Source organism: Hypanus sabinus, chromosome 12 (assembly GCF_030144855.1).
Source record: "Hypanus sabinus isolate sHypSab1 chromosome 12, sHypSab1.hap1, whole genome shotgun sequence".
NCBI classification, from domain to species: Eukaryota; Metazoa; Chordata; class Chondrichthyes; order Myliobatiformes; family Dasyatidae; genus Hypanus; species Hypanus sabinus.
In genome coordinates this window covers 69417954-69434690 of record NC_082717.1, presented here as the reverse complement: position 1 = coordinate 69434690, position 16737 = coordinate 69417954, and the positions used below count along the sequence as shown (strand labels likewise).

General features: G+C 38.0%; 1 protein-coding gene across 1 annotated transcript in view; it reads left to right on the top strand.

Annotated features, from left to right (window-relative positions):
- Positions 1–5720: 5720 nt before the first annotated feature.
- The window catches only part of LOC132402990 (calcineurin subunit B type 1), a 60598-nt gene continuing 49581 nt past the window's right edge, over positions 5721–16737 (top strand). Inside the window, exon 1 of the mRNA XM_059986176.1 lies at positions 5721–6036. Within this exon, the coding sequence (XP_059842159.1) occupies positions 6034–6036 (3 nt within the window). The 5' untranslated portion in view covers positions 5721–6033. The remainder of the gene's footprint in view (positions 6037–16737) is intronic.

Below are 16737 nucleotides of genomic sequence, written 5' to 3'. Positions count from 1 at the left end.
ATTATGTATTAGGAGTTTAATCTTTGCACCTGCGCATTGGCAGGCAGCCTCTTTTCATGGTCCGAGCTTTGTCAACAGCTTTCAGCAACATGGATTGTTGAATGGCAAGAGGCTTCTAATTGATAGAGATACCTGGGAGTTATTTTGACTCTGGATATCTGGTAAACGGGAACAAAAAAATTAGGGGAATGATATCAATGAGGAAGGAGTACAGTTCTGGGGTGAAGAATATAGAGGATATAAAGTGCACGGCAAGATTTTTTTCAACTATACCTTCCTCCTATGTGCAAGCAGAATAAACAGTGGCATTTCCTCATTTTAGGGTGGATGATGGATTTAGGGTAGAGATGACTTCATTCACATGACAATGATTGATGAATGGCACAGAGTTAGGCAAAGTTACATGACCAATAGAAGAGACCCCTGCATTCCAGTTTTGACTTACTGTTACATAAAGGTACATTTAGATCACTCCAGGAACTGCAGGTAACCGGCAAGGGGTGTATTTAAAAAGTAAACACATTTAACACACACTATAAACATTTGGTACCTCCCTCACTTTGGCTTTGTGGGAATTATATTATAAATTGACAATCCCTTTCTGCAATGGTGTGATTTCTGAATCTAGAGAAAAGATTTCTATGCCCTGGCAGTAAGACAAAAATTAATTTTAAAATTTATTGAGAAACTCATAAAACAACTTCATTAGAATTCTCTTTATTAGCTCACATTTTCACAGATCTTCTTTCTCTGTTTCATATTGACCATGAATCTAGTCTGAATCCAATCTTAAAACATAAGCTAGTTAAAGTTCCTAAAAACACACTGAACTAAATTTGCATATGCATCACTCCTGATGATGCATCAGAAGACTTTCCATCACCAAAAATTCACTCTTCACCATTCATCTCTTTCATGTTTTCAGGCTCTTTGACCAAGTTTTCTGCTAAGTGTCTCAATGCCCACTCTTTCTCTTATCTGATTGCCAGCATAATAATGTGCTGTGTAAAGATCCACACCTAACAAACCAACCAGAATTTTTAAATCAGGCATTTGGTTTTAACTAAATAGGTAGGGGATCAGTCAAGGTTTCTCACTAAACAGATAGTGTAATAGTAATTGTACAAAATTATTATGTATGTAAAACATGTGTCTGGTCTGAAATCTTCTTTCGTGCTCTTGTAGAACAGAAATCTCACTCATTCCCTATAACCATGCTAAAAGAAGTAACTCTTTTAATATCACAGTGCTTAGATTGATCAAGAACAAAGTAATCAACCAGGATTGCTTTATGTAGTGAAAGAAAGAAGTAAATGGCCCAGATTACTTCAAATTAGTAAATTCAAAGGACTAGTCTAATGAGGCCTATTTAGAGTATGGAAAATTAATCAAAGAAAGTTAACAACCATGTTGTAAGATAGCTATCATTCAAAATTAGAAATAGAATTGAGAGAGGGATAAAATTATATTGACATAGGATTAATACAAATAGTTTGGTATGGATTCAGTTGGCAAAAGGGCCTGTTTCCATATTGCCTGACACAATGTGGCCAAAAAAGAATGGACTGTGAACCTAATAAATTGCTTAAAGATTTTGCCAAAATACATTTTTTCTTAGGTTTCCAACTGTGTCAGTCACTTTATGAGATGGCAGTAAAGTATATGATTGTGGCCTCTTATGTGTTCACACTTCTCCTGTCGTGCCAATGAGGCAAAATGTGATGGAGTTTGCTTTCTAAATCTCTATATTTTTCCACTATATACCCTTAAAACGTTCCGTCATAACTCTTTTCTTTGACCATGATAAAGTACAAGGTGGCATTCAGTATTGTGAAGCAGAGGATGGCTTTGAAACAAGTTTGATCTAAAAGAGAATTTATTGAGAAAAAAAAATGCTGTGATCAGTTTTCAAAGTAAATTGAGCAAAAGGTTTTTATTTCTAAATACGTATTTTCACTGTTTACAATATTTCACCTTTTATCAGTACATAAGTAATACCAAAACTTTGATCCAGAATAAAATCAATCTCTCTCATACCAGGTGTTGAATCTCCAGTTGTCTAGTTCATCCTTTCCATTGTGACGTGTAATCTTGTAATCAACTTTGGCAGAAATCCTATTCCATGTTAGCTTGTAACATTGGACTGGTAATAAAAAGCTAAAAAAAAGGTACGTTTAATGGATCAGTTAAAACAATGTTAGATATTCAGAACTGCCTTAAATTTACTTCCATATGTGGGATTGAGCATATTATTTTTCTAAGACCTAATTTGCACGTCTGAATTCTAATGTTATAGATACAAAAAGGTTATGTTTTGTGACCAGTGTTCATGCTTTTGTGGACTTTGGCTCCTTAATCACTTTGAAATCTAACCAAACACAGTAAGATAAGACTTGATGTAATTGTAAAGCTGTTTGCACATTATATGTTCATAAACACCAAGAGATTCTGCAGATGGTGGAAATCTTGAACAATATACACAAAATGGTAGAGCAACCCAGAAAGTCAGGCAGCACCTATGGAGGGGGAATAAACAGTCAATGATTTTGACTAAGATCCTTCATCAGGAGCCCTGAGGAACAGTGTCAACATAAAATGCTGATAGTTGATTCCCCTCCCTCTAGTTCCTCCAGACTTTAGTGTATGCCATACATTATATGGTTACGTAATACAAATCCAAGAGCATTCAATACTTTTTCAACCTACACGTGCTTTAGCTTAAGGAAGATAGTTTTTTAAAACTATCACTGACTGTCCTTGAGAAGGTCATGATGATTGGTTGCAGTCCCTGTAATGAAAGTATTCCCAAACAGATTTTGGATACAGAGTTCTGGTATTTAGATCCAATGATGATGACAGAACCACAATCTATTTCCAAGTCCAGATAGGGTGTGTCTTCAGTGAGAGGTCTTCATTCTTGTGGCTCTGTCAGTTTCCATCCAGGAGTTGGAGGTTTGGGAAATGTTCTTAAAAAACCCCGTTGCAGATATCTTTCGTAGGTGATGTATACTGTAGCTATAGTGTACATAAAATGTTTAGCATGTAGGAGGGGGTTATTCCCGCAGATAGACATCCGATTTTGTGAACATGGCTAGCCTTAATTCAGCATTACTGTCAGCCTGCACATACACATTGGATTCCCAGGTATGCTGGTAATGCTAAAATAGTACCAATGGTTCATGAAAAGACACTCAATTCCTGAATAACATTGGAAGCGAATTGGTACCACGCAATCTCCCGTGACTTAAAGTTTATTATTTTAAGATCCGTTCACAGAGGACCAAAATTCAACATTATGAGAAGATAATCAAAGGGAAACATCAGAGAGATTTAGAGACAATGTGAAAAATCATGATCAAATTACAGTCATGTGAAATACAAAGCTGATTCTAAATATCTGTGTGAATTGGTGAATATCTGGGAATGAGAAAATGGTATGCTCCATTGATGATGGGCAGGTCTGAGCAGGTCATATCACAGCTTGAATCCACTGTGCAGGTTCTCATCCATAATGACTAATGAGTGCGGGTGACTGACACCAAAGTGGGAATGAAGATTAAAAACACTAGCCTAGATTTCACTCATTTTAAAATTAATTTTCAAGACATCAGAGATATTAAATATCTTTCCTATGAGAAGATAGTGGGGAACGGCCTCTTTGCAGACACATTGTTAGCTGAGATGAAGGCACTTCCATAGAGGTAGGGAGTTTCAGGATTTCACGTCAGTAATGATGAAGGAAATCCAAAATCATTTCAAATCAAAGACATAAGAGGCTGCAAATGCTGGAGTATGGAGAAACAATCTGTTGGAGGAACTCAGTTGGCCTGGCAGTATCTAGGAAGAAAGGAATTGTTGATGTTTCAAGTTGAAACCCTGTGAGATTGGGGGAGGAGATGGACATTATAATGAGGAGGGGAATGGTGAGACAGGAATGGGTGTCACTTGAGAGAGGGCGTTGCCAATGGAAGCATGCACTTGATACCCATTCCACTATTAGGAGGTACGGTTTTGGGTTTACGAAGTCTTGACCAGTTGTTAACAGTGCATTTTGTAAATAATACACTCCATCTACAGTACGGGGTGTGTTAAAGGAGCTGGTTACTGTGGCAGATTACCAAATCATTTCAATTTGCAGCTAATGTGCAAGTTTCCTAATATGTTTTCGTGATCTTTTTTTTTGAAGGTAGTTTGATGTCTTTCGACCAACTTTCCAACAAATTTAAGTTACCTAAATCTAATTTTTTTAGATATTTACAAATTAGAAATTTTTTATATGAAGTTTTACCATCCTTTCCTAATTCAACTTTGATAGATTTTTCAGATATGATTTTTACTTTAAATCCCTGTCAGAAGGGATTGGTGGCTCTTATTTATAATATGATTATGAAGATACAACCAGAGGTATCGAGTAAAATTAAACAGGAATGGGAAAAAGAACTTCAATACAATATATCAACGGAAAAATGGGGAAACATTTTACAAATGGTTAATTCTTCTTCTATATGTGCTAAACATGCTTTAATACAATTCAAGGTCGTACATAGAGCTCATATGTCTAAAGATAAGCTTGCTCGATTTTACTCTCATGTTAACCCTCAATGTGACAGATGTCATTTAGATGTGGCTTCATTGACCCACATGTTTTGGTCATGTCCTACCTTACATAACTATTGGAAGGACATATTCGCTACCATTTCCTCAATTTGGAATATTGATTTACAACCTCATTTTATCACTGCAATTTTTGGTATACTAAATGAGGATAGTCGACTTTCCCCTTCAATTAGATGAATGATTGCCTTTGCAACATTAATGGCCAGAAGGTCTATATTACAAAATTGGAAAGAAGTACCTACCACATTTCAATGGTTCTCTCAAACTATTTCTTGTCAGAGTTTAGAAAAAATTAAAAGTACTATTTTTGATTCATCAATTAAATTTGAAGAAACTTGGGGACTGTTTATTCGACATTTTCATATGAATTAATTAGGCTGCTTCCAGACCTTTTCTCTTTTTATTCTTGTTCTGGTATGGAGTTCCGGAGTTCTTGACACTATCATATATATATATAAACTATTATTATTGCCCATGTTTAGTTTAGGTTTATTATTTTTTATATATATATATTTTTTCTTGCATTTTTATATATTATTTTCTTTTGTTGACTATTCTTAATCCCTTTCATATATAATCAATATAGGTTAGATTGATTATTATATGATTTTTTTTGCCGATAGTTTAATAAGATATTATTATCTTGTTATTAATTTAACTTTAAGTTTAATGTACTCGTAACCTATTTAATACAAAATTATGTTATTTTTTATATATGAAATTCAATAAAAAGATTGAAAAAGAAAGAAAAGTTTCCTAACTCCCAACAGCAATCACACTTCAAAACTACTCCCCTTACAGTAACCTGTCCTGGGACGCAAGCGACCGGAAAGGTGCAAAAAAAACAAATGCAAACATTTCCGAGAGCCTCTTGCCACAGCCAAAATCGTGTTCACCTTGTCCTAATAGGCCCTCTAAAGTTAACGAGTCACTCCTGGAGGGAGATGGTGAACAAGGAAGTTGTCGTCGGTAAGTGCGATTTGAATGGCAACGTCACCCCTCCCCCCAACTGTCACCGGCCATTTGCTCCGGAGCGCGCGGCGCGAGGTGCGCGTAGCGTGTTGACGTCATGCTCCCGCCGGAGGAGCTCCGCATGCAAATCAGGCGTCGTTGCCCGGATGTGCGGCGGCTTTGCGCCCCTCTCTTCCCCTCCTCCGTTCTTGCGGATTCACACGGCGGAATTGGAGAAGGGCTGGCAGCAGAGGTAGTCGGACAGCGGGGCTCATCGGCTGGGGCTTCCACCCAGAAACTGCGGGCTCGACTCTCTGGTTTTGGCAGGGGTGGGCGGGCATCATAATCACAGGCAGCGCCGAGACAGAGAAGGAAGAAGAAGCGGACGGGGGAAAATATAAAAAAGAAGCGGCGCAAGACGGCTGTTGATCGAAATATCTGGAAGATTAACCTTCGTCAGCCAGGATGGTAAGCAATTGGGAGGCTTCGTTTCCAAATTAGATAATGAAGATCGCTTTCTTGATGACTCGTAGTAATGTTTTTCTCCACTGCTGCGTGTTGGTGTGTTGTTTTGGCGTGTTAATTGGCAAACTGCGGTGTATTTAAAAAGCCGAGCGGCCATCATGATGGCACCGCCGCAGTGTGGGCTCGGCCTCCTGCAGGCGCAGTCCTCTCCCGCCTTACGCTGCCTTGTTCCCCCCTCTCCTGTCATTTTTATCATTAGATTGGATATCCTTACAATTAAGTGCCTCTTCACGCAGCACCCTCCCCACTTCCTTGAATGCTGCGTCCCGATCACCCTTTCCGATTGCTGTTAGCAGGTTTTACATGGGCTCGACGAACCACTAGTGGAATTCGGCTTTTCTTTTGGAAAAAAAAACACGTTTGTCTGCGGAATAAGAGTTTTTAAACCATCCTGACGGCTATTCAGGAGCAGCGAACTTCCCATAACAGAGATATTGATGATCAAAATCCTCCACTTTACAAATTTGTTTCCTCCACTTTACAAATAAACTTGCTCCGTTAATAATAAACCTAATTGGTCAAAGGGGTTGCTATTTGCAATTCTGGTTCTTTTGGATAATAGATTGGCTTTTGTATTAAATGAAATAGTTCTAAATATTAATGCATACCTATCTGCATTAACCAAAGCTGTTTAAAATGGAGGGGCCCGTTGATAGGTTACAATTTTAATAAACAAATATATAATGTTTTCTACTACAGAGATTTAACAAGTGGTTGAAGTGGTGTCTGAAGTTTTTGTTTAAATAGGCCAATATTAAAGTTAAAATCAGATAACTTATTTGCAGATGCTTTTATAAAGTGAAAATTCTGCAGCTGTTGTAATCAGAAAATTTTGCTTTCAGTATTGGAGTATTTGTAGAATGTTGATATTTGAGGTAACCTTTTAGTGTTTTCTAACATTTTATAATGTATCATTATAGGGCATGCAACGTTTTGCATTTTATCCCTTAATAATTTGTGATAGATTAGAACTTTAAGGAATAATCTTACTTAACTGTTTAGAATTTTGTCTTTCAAATATGAATTTTTAATTATAGTATTTATAGTGAAATAAGTTAAACTAATTTGAATGGATCTTCTAAAAAAAAGTTAAAATGGTCTAAATGATTTTCTTTATTTGATTCATTGATAAGCCTCTAACTTAAGACTACTCTTAACGTTTGAAAGGGTTGTTTTGCTGAACTAAATAACTCCATGAGTTATTGTAAATTTAATACTTCCAGAAATTTGAAGTATAATGATTTATCTGTAAACTGGATTCTGTGTGAAAAATATATCTGAAAGTCAAATCAGTTTCTTTGGGGAGGGTGAACATTATTTGTGTGGGTATTTAAATTGAATTCTCTGTACTCTTTGATTATGTGAGAATCTCAGGAGATGTTCATTCCTGAGAGTGTGTTATTTCTATGTGCACCTGATGATGTTAAACATATCTTAGAATGTTTACTTCAAATTAGAATGAGAAAAGTTTTTCTGGGTGGATGGACAATATGAGCTGATTGACTTTACCCTTTCCTATATACGTGTGGCCTCCCTGTTACGTTTTCTGTAATGCTCAGGGAAGTTTACTATAGCACTCGGATGCTGGTTAAAATCAGGAGTTTGATTGGTATTGAGTTGCGATTGGACATTGAACTTTGGTCATTTCATTTGGAAGTACGGTGGATTTGGGTTAACCAGGGCCACTGCTTATTTGGGACAACTCTTAAAGAACAAAAACCAAATTGAGATATTAGTCAGGATTCCCTTAGTTTATTTGGAACACAATGCCACTTAATTAGGGCAAGTGACAATTGCTGAACACTTTCTAATTCGTGTTAATTGTGTTCATGTCATGTGGTCGTTAGACACTACACCATGTTCAGAGCAAACAGTTTTTAAATATATTTACTTGCGTTCAAAAACCAGTGATTCTTGTCACTGATAATTGATGAGTAATAAACAGTAAGACAATTTAGAACTGTTTTGCTCACTGTGGTTTCAAGCATCCAGGCTTGGAGATGCCAGAAATGGCAAGGAGTGAAAAATAAAGCATTTCACTGTTTCAACAAGTGAAGAATTTGAAGATATCAATCTTGAATGTTGCAATTAAAATGAAGATTGGAGGATGCAATCGTCAAAAGCATCATTTAAAGACTCTACTATCTGCAGTAGGTATCTGTGCTGATTTTGTTCATTTACATCAGTCAAAAGAACTCATCAGTGTACACTGAATTCCTCTGATAACAGTTAGGAACTAATACAGTTTATTTTTGGTAGTGTTTTAATTTATGATGTATTTCATTTAAATACATAATTTTTACTCAGTTAAACAGTAGCTTGTCTTTTTTAATACCTTTTAAACTATTTCCATGAAATATTGGCTAATTGGACAGCTGCTTTATTGTGCCAAAATGTACTGGTCCCAGTGTGTTCCACTATATTGGTCAACTAAACAAGTGTAGTTTAAATGATTCACATTATTCCTGTCAGTTGTAGTTTTAATAAATTGAGTTTCTTTGCAGTGTCCTTTAATATATTTTCTGCAGCTCCTTATTGACTTCCAGGGTTCTGATCAAGTTTTTGTTTATCGCTTCGAATATGCATGCAACTTCTGTTAGTCTGATTATGCCTCTTAAAAATATGGATCATATTCTATTTTAAGTGACTGCAAATTGTTGAGGCCATCAAACTGAAATGCTTCACTCTTGTATAGTGCAAAAATGAAAGGCAATTTTATTAATTTTGACATGATTGTGGTATGTACTGACTTAATTTCCATATTTAGTAAGGACAGTAAAACTAGACTTTCTGAAAAATAATATATGCTTGTATCTTACATATACATTGTCTGAGCTCTCTAGGATAAATTGCTGAATTTATAAAACTGACACAGAAAAATAACCTGCATCTGTTTTGAAAATCTACAATTCTTCACACTGTCGCTGTTAGGTTAATTTGGTTAAGCAGCTGAATCCACTTCAGGGGACTTTTATTATTGTTCTTTTCTTGACCACAGTTCAAAAATGATTAGCAGTCACTTAAAAAAAATAATATACTTTAATGCAGGGGAATTTTGTACATGGCAAGGTTCCATGAGCAATAATTGAATTTATGGTATATCTGTTTTACTGAGGTGAAGGCTAAATATTAAACTGGACAAGTATTGGTCCCATTCCATTTGAAAATGTGAATAGTTGGGATGGTTTGTGGAGACCTAAAGGGAAAGACAAGGATCTTTAATATCCCATCACATTACAGTCCATCTAGCCTTTTCCCCTGATTTAAGTCTTGGTGGAGAATTAAAATCCACAAATTCAGTAAGTGCTGCAGGAAATCACTGTTGATATCCAAAGAGAGAATAGGTAAATGAAATGTGGGTGTCAAAAAAAAACTCCATGAGTATTATCAAAGGGAATCAATTTCTTTAGATTGAATTTTTACATTGGAATCCCATTTCATTTCTTTGTTGAATTTGCAATCCAGTAGTTAAAGGATTATTTTAAAGTTAAAGGAGTAAAGTCGTTAAAGGACTATTTCCATTGGCATTAATATTTAAATCATGAATATCATGGGATTTGAGAAAGCAGATATGGTGAAATCTGATTTTTATTGCTGAAGCCTTTTCTTCAAAATCTTTGCAACTAGTACAAGTCCTCCACAAGGCTACTGTTCTTGCAAACATTTCACAGATCAAATACAGCTGCAAATCCATTTTCGACATGAACCCCAGCAATAGCCAGTAAATTCATACTGGTGTTTGTCGAAATGGTAGTTCATATTTACAGTCTGTACATAGGCTGGTCATTTGTAAACTGGGGAGTACCTATATTAGGAACTCTCAACTTGAATGCCGGGAGTAGGTTTGTAACGTAAGCCACCTACTCAATACTAGGTTTGAGGAAATTTGGAAAGCTGGGAATAATAGAAGAATAAAAATTGCACAGTGGTAGAGTTCCATGGCTCGAGTTTAGTCCTGACCTCCAGTCCCATCAGAATCACAGTCAGGTTTAATATCTGTCATGTCATGAAACTTGTCTTTGTCGCAGCAGTACAATGCAATACCTAATAGAGGAAAAAATGTGAATTACAGTAAGTGTGTGTATATATAATATATTTTAAATAACTTACAAATAAAAAATTTAAAAAGTAGTGATGTAGTGTTCATGGGTTCAATATCCATTAGAAATTGGATGGCTGAGGAGAAGAAGCTGTTCTTGAATTGTTTGCACCTTCAGGCTCCTGTACTTCCTTTTTGATGGTAGCAATGAGAACAAGGCATGTTCTGGCTGATTAAGGTCCTTAATAATGGATGCTGTCTTTTTGAGGCCTCACTCCTTGAAGGTATCTTGGATACTATGGCTAGTGCCCATGATAGAGCTGACTAGGATTTTACAAGCCTCTGTGGCTTATTTCAGTATTGTGCAGTAGCCCCCCCGTCCCATACAAGATGGTGATACAGCCAGCTAGAATGCATTCCATGGTACTTCTGTAGAAATGTACGGGTGACTTTGGTGACATACCAAATCTTCTTAAACTCCTAATGAAATACAGCTTCTGTCATGCCTTTTTTTGTAGTTGCATTTATGTATTGGGCCCAGGATAGATCCTCAGAGATGTTGACACCCAGGAACTTGAAATTGTTCACTCTTTCCACTTCTGATCCCTCTGAGGACTGTAGTCTGTTCCCTTGTACTAACCTTTCTGAAGTCCACGATCAATTTTTTGGGTTTGTGTTGAGTGCAAGGTTGTTGCCGTGACACCACTCAACTAGCTGATATATCACGCTCCCATACGCCCTTTCATCACCATCTGAAATTCTGCCAACAATAGTTGTGTCATCATCAAATTTATAGATGACATTTGAGCTGTACTTAGCCAGGCAGTCATGGGTGTAGAGAGATTAGAGCAGAGGGCAAAGCACAAATCCCTGAGGTGCACCAGTGATTGTCAGCGAGGTGATCCTCACAGATTGTGGTCTTTTGGTTAGGAAGTTGAGGATCCAGCTGCAGAGGGAGGTACAGAGCCCCGAGTTTTGGAGCTTTTTGATCAGAACTGTAGGAATGATTGTGTTAAATGCTGGGCTGTAGCCTGTTTCTCCAGACATTCTCCAGGTGATCAAAGACTGCATGAAGGGCCAATGAGATTGCATCTGCTGTAAACCTATTGTGGCGATGAGCAAATTGCAGTGTGTCCAGGTCCTTGCTGAGACAAATTAATTCTAGCCATAACCAACTCTCAAAGCACTTCATCACCATAGATGTGAGTGCAACTGAATGATAGTTGTTATCATCTTGGGCACTGGTACAGTTGTTGCTCGTTTGAAGCAGGTGCCTATCATTGCAAGTTTGCATATTCTCCCTGTGACATGGATTTCTTTCAATGCTGTGGTCTCCCTTCACATCTCAAAGATCTGCGGGTTGATAGATTAATTGTCCTGTAATTTTCCCCAAGTATGTAGATGAATGGTCAAATCTGTAAGGAGCTGATGGGAATATGGTGAAAATAAAACTGACTAATGTAGGGTTAGTGTAAGGGTTGCTTGATATTACTTGCCATGATGTGTATGTGCAGTCTTGCCCACTGCTTAAGATGTTCTCCTCCCAATACTATTACATCCTTTAAGTACAGAGAATAATGTACACACTACCTGGCAGCTTGAGCATGATCATGTAGAAATCAGGATATAAGAAACAACATTTGGATATTAAAGTAACTTTTTTTAATCAGAATTTGCTTAATTTTGTTTTGCATAGTGCAGCTAAGATGGGTGAAAAGACGGTTCATTCGGTGTTAGCAGCCCACTTGATTGTCTTATCCAAGTACAATGGATTCTGGTTAATGGGGACCTATCAGGACCAGTACATTTGGGTCGAATTGGCTGAGGTTTCATGGAAATAATTCTAAATGTAAAAATAGAGACAAACTACTATATAACCGAGTAAAAATTACATACTGAATGAAATAAAAAACAAATTACAACATTGACAGTACTACAGTACTATAAAACTGGGTATTAGTTCCTAATAGTTATCGATGGAGGTATTCATCCAGTCAATGCTGCCGTGTTCTTTTGATGTAAATGAACTAAATCAATGCAGTCATCTAATGCAAGACTGTCTTCATTGCCTTCCTGAATGAAGTAGTGTAATAATCTGACAATAAATTTCCTGGCATCCTGTGTAGTCACTAGCCCAAGATTTGATGTGTCATCTTCATCACTTTCCATCTTCAGATTTCCTGCCTTGGTATTTTGATAGAATATTTTCAACATTTCCATGCTCAAATCTTCACTGGTTTATGAATCAGCATCTATTGGCCTAAATGGCTAACATAACACAAGCACAGTGTAATGTCCAATGGCTACATAAGAGCATGTGACTGTTGATGGTTAGAAACTGTTCGGCAACAATTTCTGGTCCCAATTAAGTGGCATAGTCTCTGTAGTAAACAAAGGGAATCCCATTTATTTTCTCCATTTTTGTTTTTTAAAGGTTGTCCCAAATAAGCAGTTGCCCCGATTAACCGACAGACCAATTAGCCAGAATTCAATGTAATCATTTTTAAATATCAGCAGGCTGGTCTACAATGATACAGTATAGGAAAAAGCAATGGATATTATTCTGTTTATGAGCACTTACAAATTGTAGTAACAAATTACAAACAAGAAGCCATGTGAATTTTCTTTATTGGCTTTTCTTCAGACGCAAGCTAAATCTGTTATTGTTAGTATGACGTACAAGGAGGTAATTCAGTTCATTGGTTCTGTGCTTTGGAGCATTGCGCAAGTGGTGTTGGAGGAACTCATGCTCCGTTGGAATAGTTTGTGGTTTCCCATCCATAGTATGGCTGGGGAAGTGCCTTTCCCTAGTGTAAGAAGGCTTTTCCAGCAGTGTGTGTAGAATGAACATGATTCAGTGTCCTTGAAGGTGCAGCAGCATGCTGCGGTGTAGAGATCATGTAAGGCAATAATGATGTCATTGTATTTGGGGTTTTCAAAACAAAATTTCTCTTCTGTTCATTACTTCAAATCCTGTGGTTGACAGAGATCACAGTCTTGTATTCAGTAAATTTTAGGACCATGGTTGTTCATGTCCAGTAGTGTTTTGGACAATGGTAGCCATTTTCAAGATGGCTCTCCTCCTTTTTAAATAGGTATATAAATGTTTGATCCAAAATGATGATTCTAGACTACAGAATCTGATATCCTTGTAATAGCTGGAAAAGCTGTCCAAATATTTTTAGAGTAATGTTTAATATTTCATATATACAGAATTCTTTAAAAGATTGACAAGAAAGTTGTTTCCTTGGATGAGGAGGCCAAAATCAGGTGTCATAGTGAAATGAGGATAAATTTGTGTACTTTGGAATTTTGTATATTGGAAGTCTCAGTCAATGACTTCTTTAAAAATGGAGTTTGATAGATTTTTGCATCTTGGTGGAATCAAAGGATGGGGAAAGGAACAAAAAAGAGCAATTTAAAGTGGCTAAGTTAACTTTTCCTATCTGTTATGTACCCATGGAATTCTGGTTAACCCCTTCTGTACTGGCTGCAGCAATTCAGATCGATGGGTTTACTATACACTGTCAGGATAGATCTACAGAGTCTCTCAAAAGTAGGGGTGGAGAAGTATGCCCCATGATCAACTCTTCTCGGTGCACAAATATATCAATGCTGTCCCAATTCTGCTCACCAGACCTAGAATATCTAGCAGTTAAGTGGCGTCCTTTTTACCTACCATGGGAGTTCTCTGAGGTCATGTTGGTAGCAGTGTACATTCCACCTCCAGCCAATGTCAGTCAGGCTTTAGATGACCTGAGCAATGGGATCAACATGCACGAAACAGCGCATCCAAACGCCTTCACCATTGTTTTGGGAGATTTTAACCAGGCCAATCTGAAAAAGATCACTAAACAATTACATCAACAGATCACTTGCAATACCAGAATAAATACCACACTGGACCATTGCTACACCACCAAGAATGCCTTCCGTGCTTTTCCACACCCTCACTTCAGGAAATCTAATCACCTGGCTGTACTTATACTCCTTGAGGATAGGCAGAGACTGAAGACTGCAGCAGCAGTATTGAGGACGAAGAAGGTATGGACAAGGGAAGCACAGGAGCGCCTATAGGACTGCTTTGAATCGGTGGACTGGTCTGTATTCAGGGATTCATCTTCGAACCTGGATGAGTATGCTGCAATTGTTACCGACTTCATTAAAACCTGTGTGGATGAGTGTGTGCCCATAAAGACTTACTGCACATTCCCAAACCAAAAGTTGTGGATGAGCCAGGAGGTATGTCGTCTGCTGAAGGCTAGATCTGTGGTATTCAAGTCTGGTGACCCAGCCCTATACCAGAAAACCAGGTATGATCTGCGGATGGCTATTTCAAGGGCAAAGAGACAATTTTGAACGAGGCTGGAGGCAACATTGGATGCATGACAATTTTGGCAGGTCTTGCAAGCCATTACTTCCAACAAAGCAAAACCCAAAAGCATGAATGGCAGTGGTGATTCACTACCAGATAAACTCAATGCCTTCAATGTCTGCTTTGAGAACAACTACAGCTGTGAAGATCCCTGCTGCACCTGATGACCCTGTGACCTTTGTCTCAGAAGCCGATGTTAGGCTGTCTTTAAAGAGAGTGAACCCTTGCAAGGTGGAACGTCCAGATGGAGTACCTGGTAAGGCTCTGAAGACCTGTGCCAACCAACTGGTGGGAGTATTCAAGGAAATGTACAACTTCTCACTGCTACAGGCGGAAGTTCCCACTTGCTTCAAAAAGGCAACAATTATACCAGTGCCTAAGAAGATTAATGTGAGCTGTCTTAATGACCATCACCCGGTAGCACTCACATCTACAGTGATGAAATGCTTTGAGAGGTTGGTCATGACTAGACTGAACTCCTACCTCCGCAAGCACCTGAGCCCATTGCAAATTGCCTAGCACAATAAGTCGATGGCAGATGCAATCTCACTGGCTTTCTAGGCAGCTTTAGACCACCTGGTCAACACAAACACCCCTATGAAAGGATGCTGTTCATCGACTATAGCTCAGCATTTAATACCATCATTCCCATAATCCTGATTGAGAAGTTGCAGAACCTGGGCCCCTGTACCTCCCTCTACAATTGGATCCTCAACTACCTAATCAGAATACCACAATCTGTGTAGATTGGTGGTATCTTTTTCTCGCTGAAGATCAACACTGGTGCACCTCAGGTATGTGCTTAGCCCACTGCTCTACTCTCGATATACCCATGACAATGTCGCTAGGCATAGCTCAAATACCATCTATAAGTTTGCTGATGATACAACCATTGTTGGTAGAATTTCAGGTGGTTACAAGAGGACATACAGGAGTGAGATATGCCAACTAGTGGAGTGGTGTCACAGCAACAACCTGGCACTGAACGTCAGTAAGACAAAAGAGCTGGTTGTGGACTTCCAGAAGGGTAAGACCAAGGAACACATACCAATCCTCGTAGAGGGATCAGAAGTGGAGAGAGTGAGCAGTTTCAAGTTACTGGGTGCCAAGATCTCTGAGGATTTAAGCTGATCTCAACATACTGATGCAGTTATAAAGAAGGCAAGTCAGAGGCTATACTTCATTAGGAGTTTGAAGAGATTTGGTATGTCAACAAATACACTCAAAAACTTCTATCGGTGTACCGTGGAGAGCATTCAGATAGGCTGCATCACTATCTGGTATGTGGGGGAGGGTAGTTACTGCAAAGGACCGGAAGAAGCTGCAGAGGGTTGTAAATTTAGTCAGCTCCATCTTGGGTACTAGCCTACAAAGTACCCAGGACATCTTCAAGGAGCAGTGTCTCAGAAAGTGGCATCCATTATTAAGGACCTCCAGCATCCAGGGCATGCCTGGATGCCCTTACTTACTGTTCTTACCTTTTCTTACTGTTACCATCAGATAGGAGGTACAGAAACCTGAAGACATAACACTCAACAATTCAGGAACAGCTTCTTCCCCTCTGCCATCCGATTCCTAATTGGACATGGAACCCTTGGACACCACCTCACTTTAAAAAGAAAATATATAGTATATCTGTTTTTTGCATGATTTTTAATCTGTTCAATAAATGTATACTATATAAAGTATACTAAATTATTTTATTTTTTCCATATTATGTATTGCATTGATCTGCTGCTGCTAAGTTAACAAATTTCATGTTACATGCTGGTGGTGATAAACTTGATTCTGATTATGTCTGTATTTGCCCACCGAATTCATATATCGGTTACTATATTTTACTGTTAAATTATGTATGGTTCCCTCATGTTCCAAGGTATATTTTGTACCTCGTGACCTGGCATATTGCTGTCTACCTATGCTATATTTTCTTTGTAACTGTAACACTTTATTGTTGGGGTGACCTATGTTGGTAAAAAAAAATAGATCAAATCCATAGAGGTGACATAGGATTAGAAGATGTAGAATTCTTGTGGGTAGAGTTAAGAAATTGCAAGGGTAAAAATACCCTGATGGGATTTCTATGCAGGCCTCTGAACAGTAGCCAGGTTGTGGCATATAAATTACAGCAGGAGATAAAGGCCAATATTACAAGTAAAAGGGACAATATTACGATAGCCCTGGGGGATTTCAGTATGCAGATAGATTGGGAAAATCAGGTTGGTGCCTG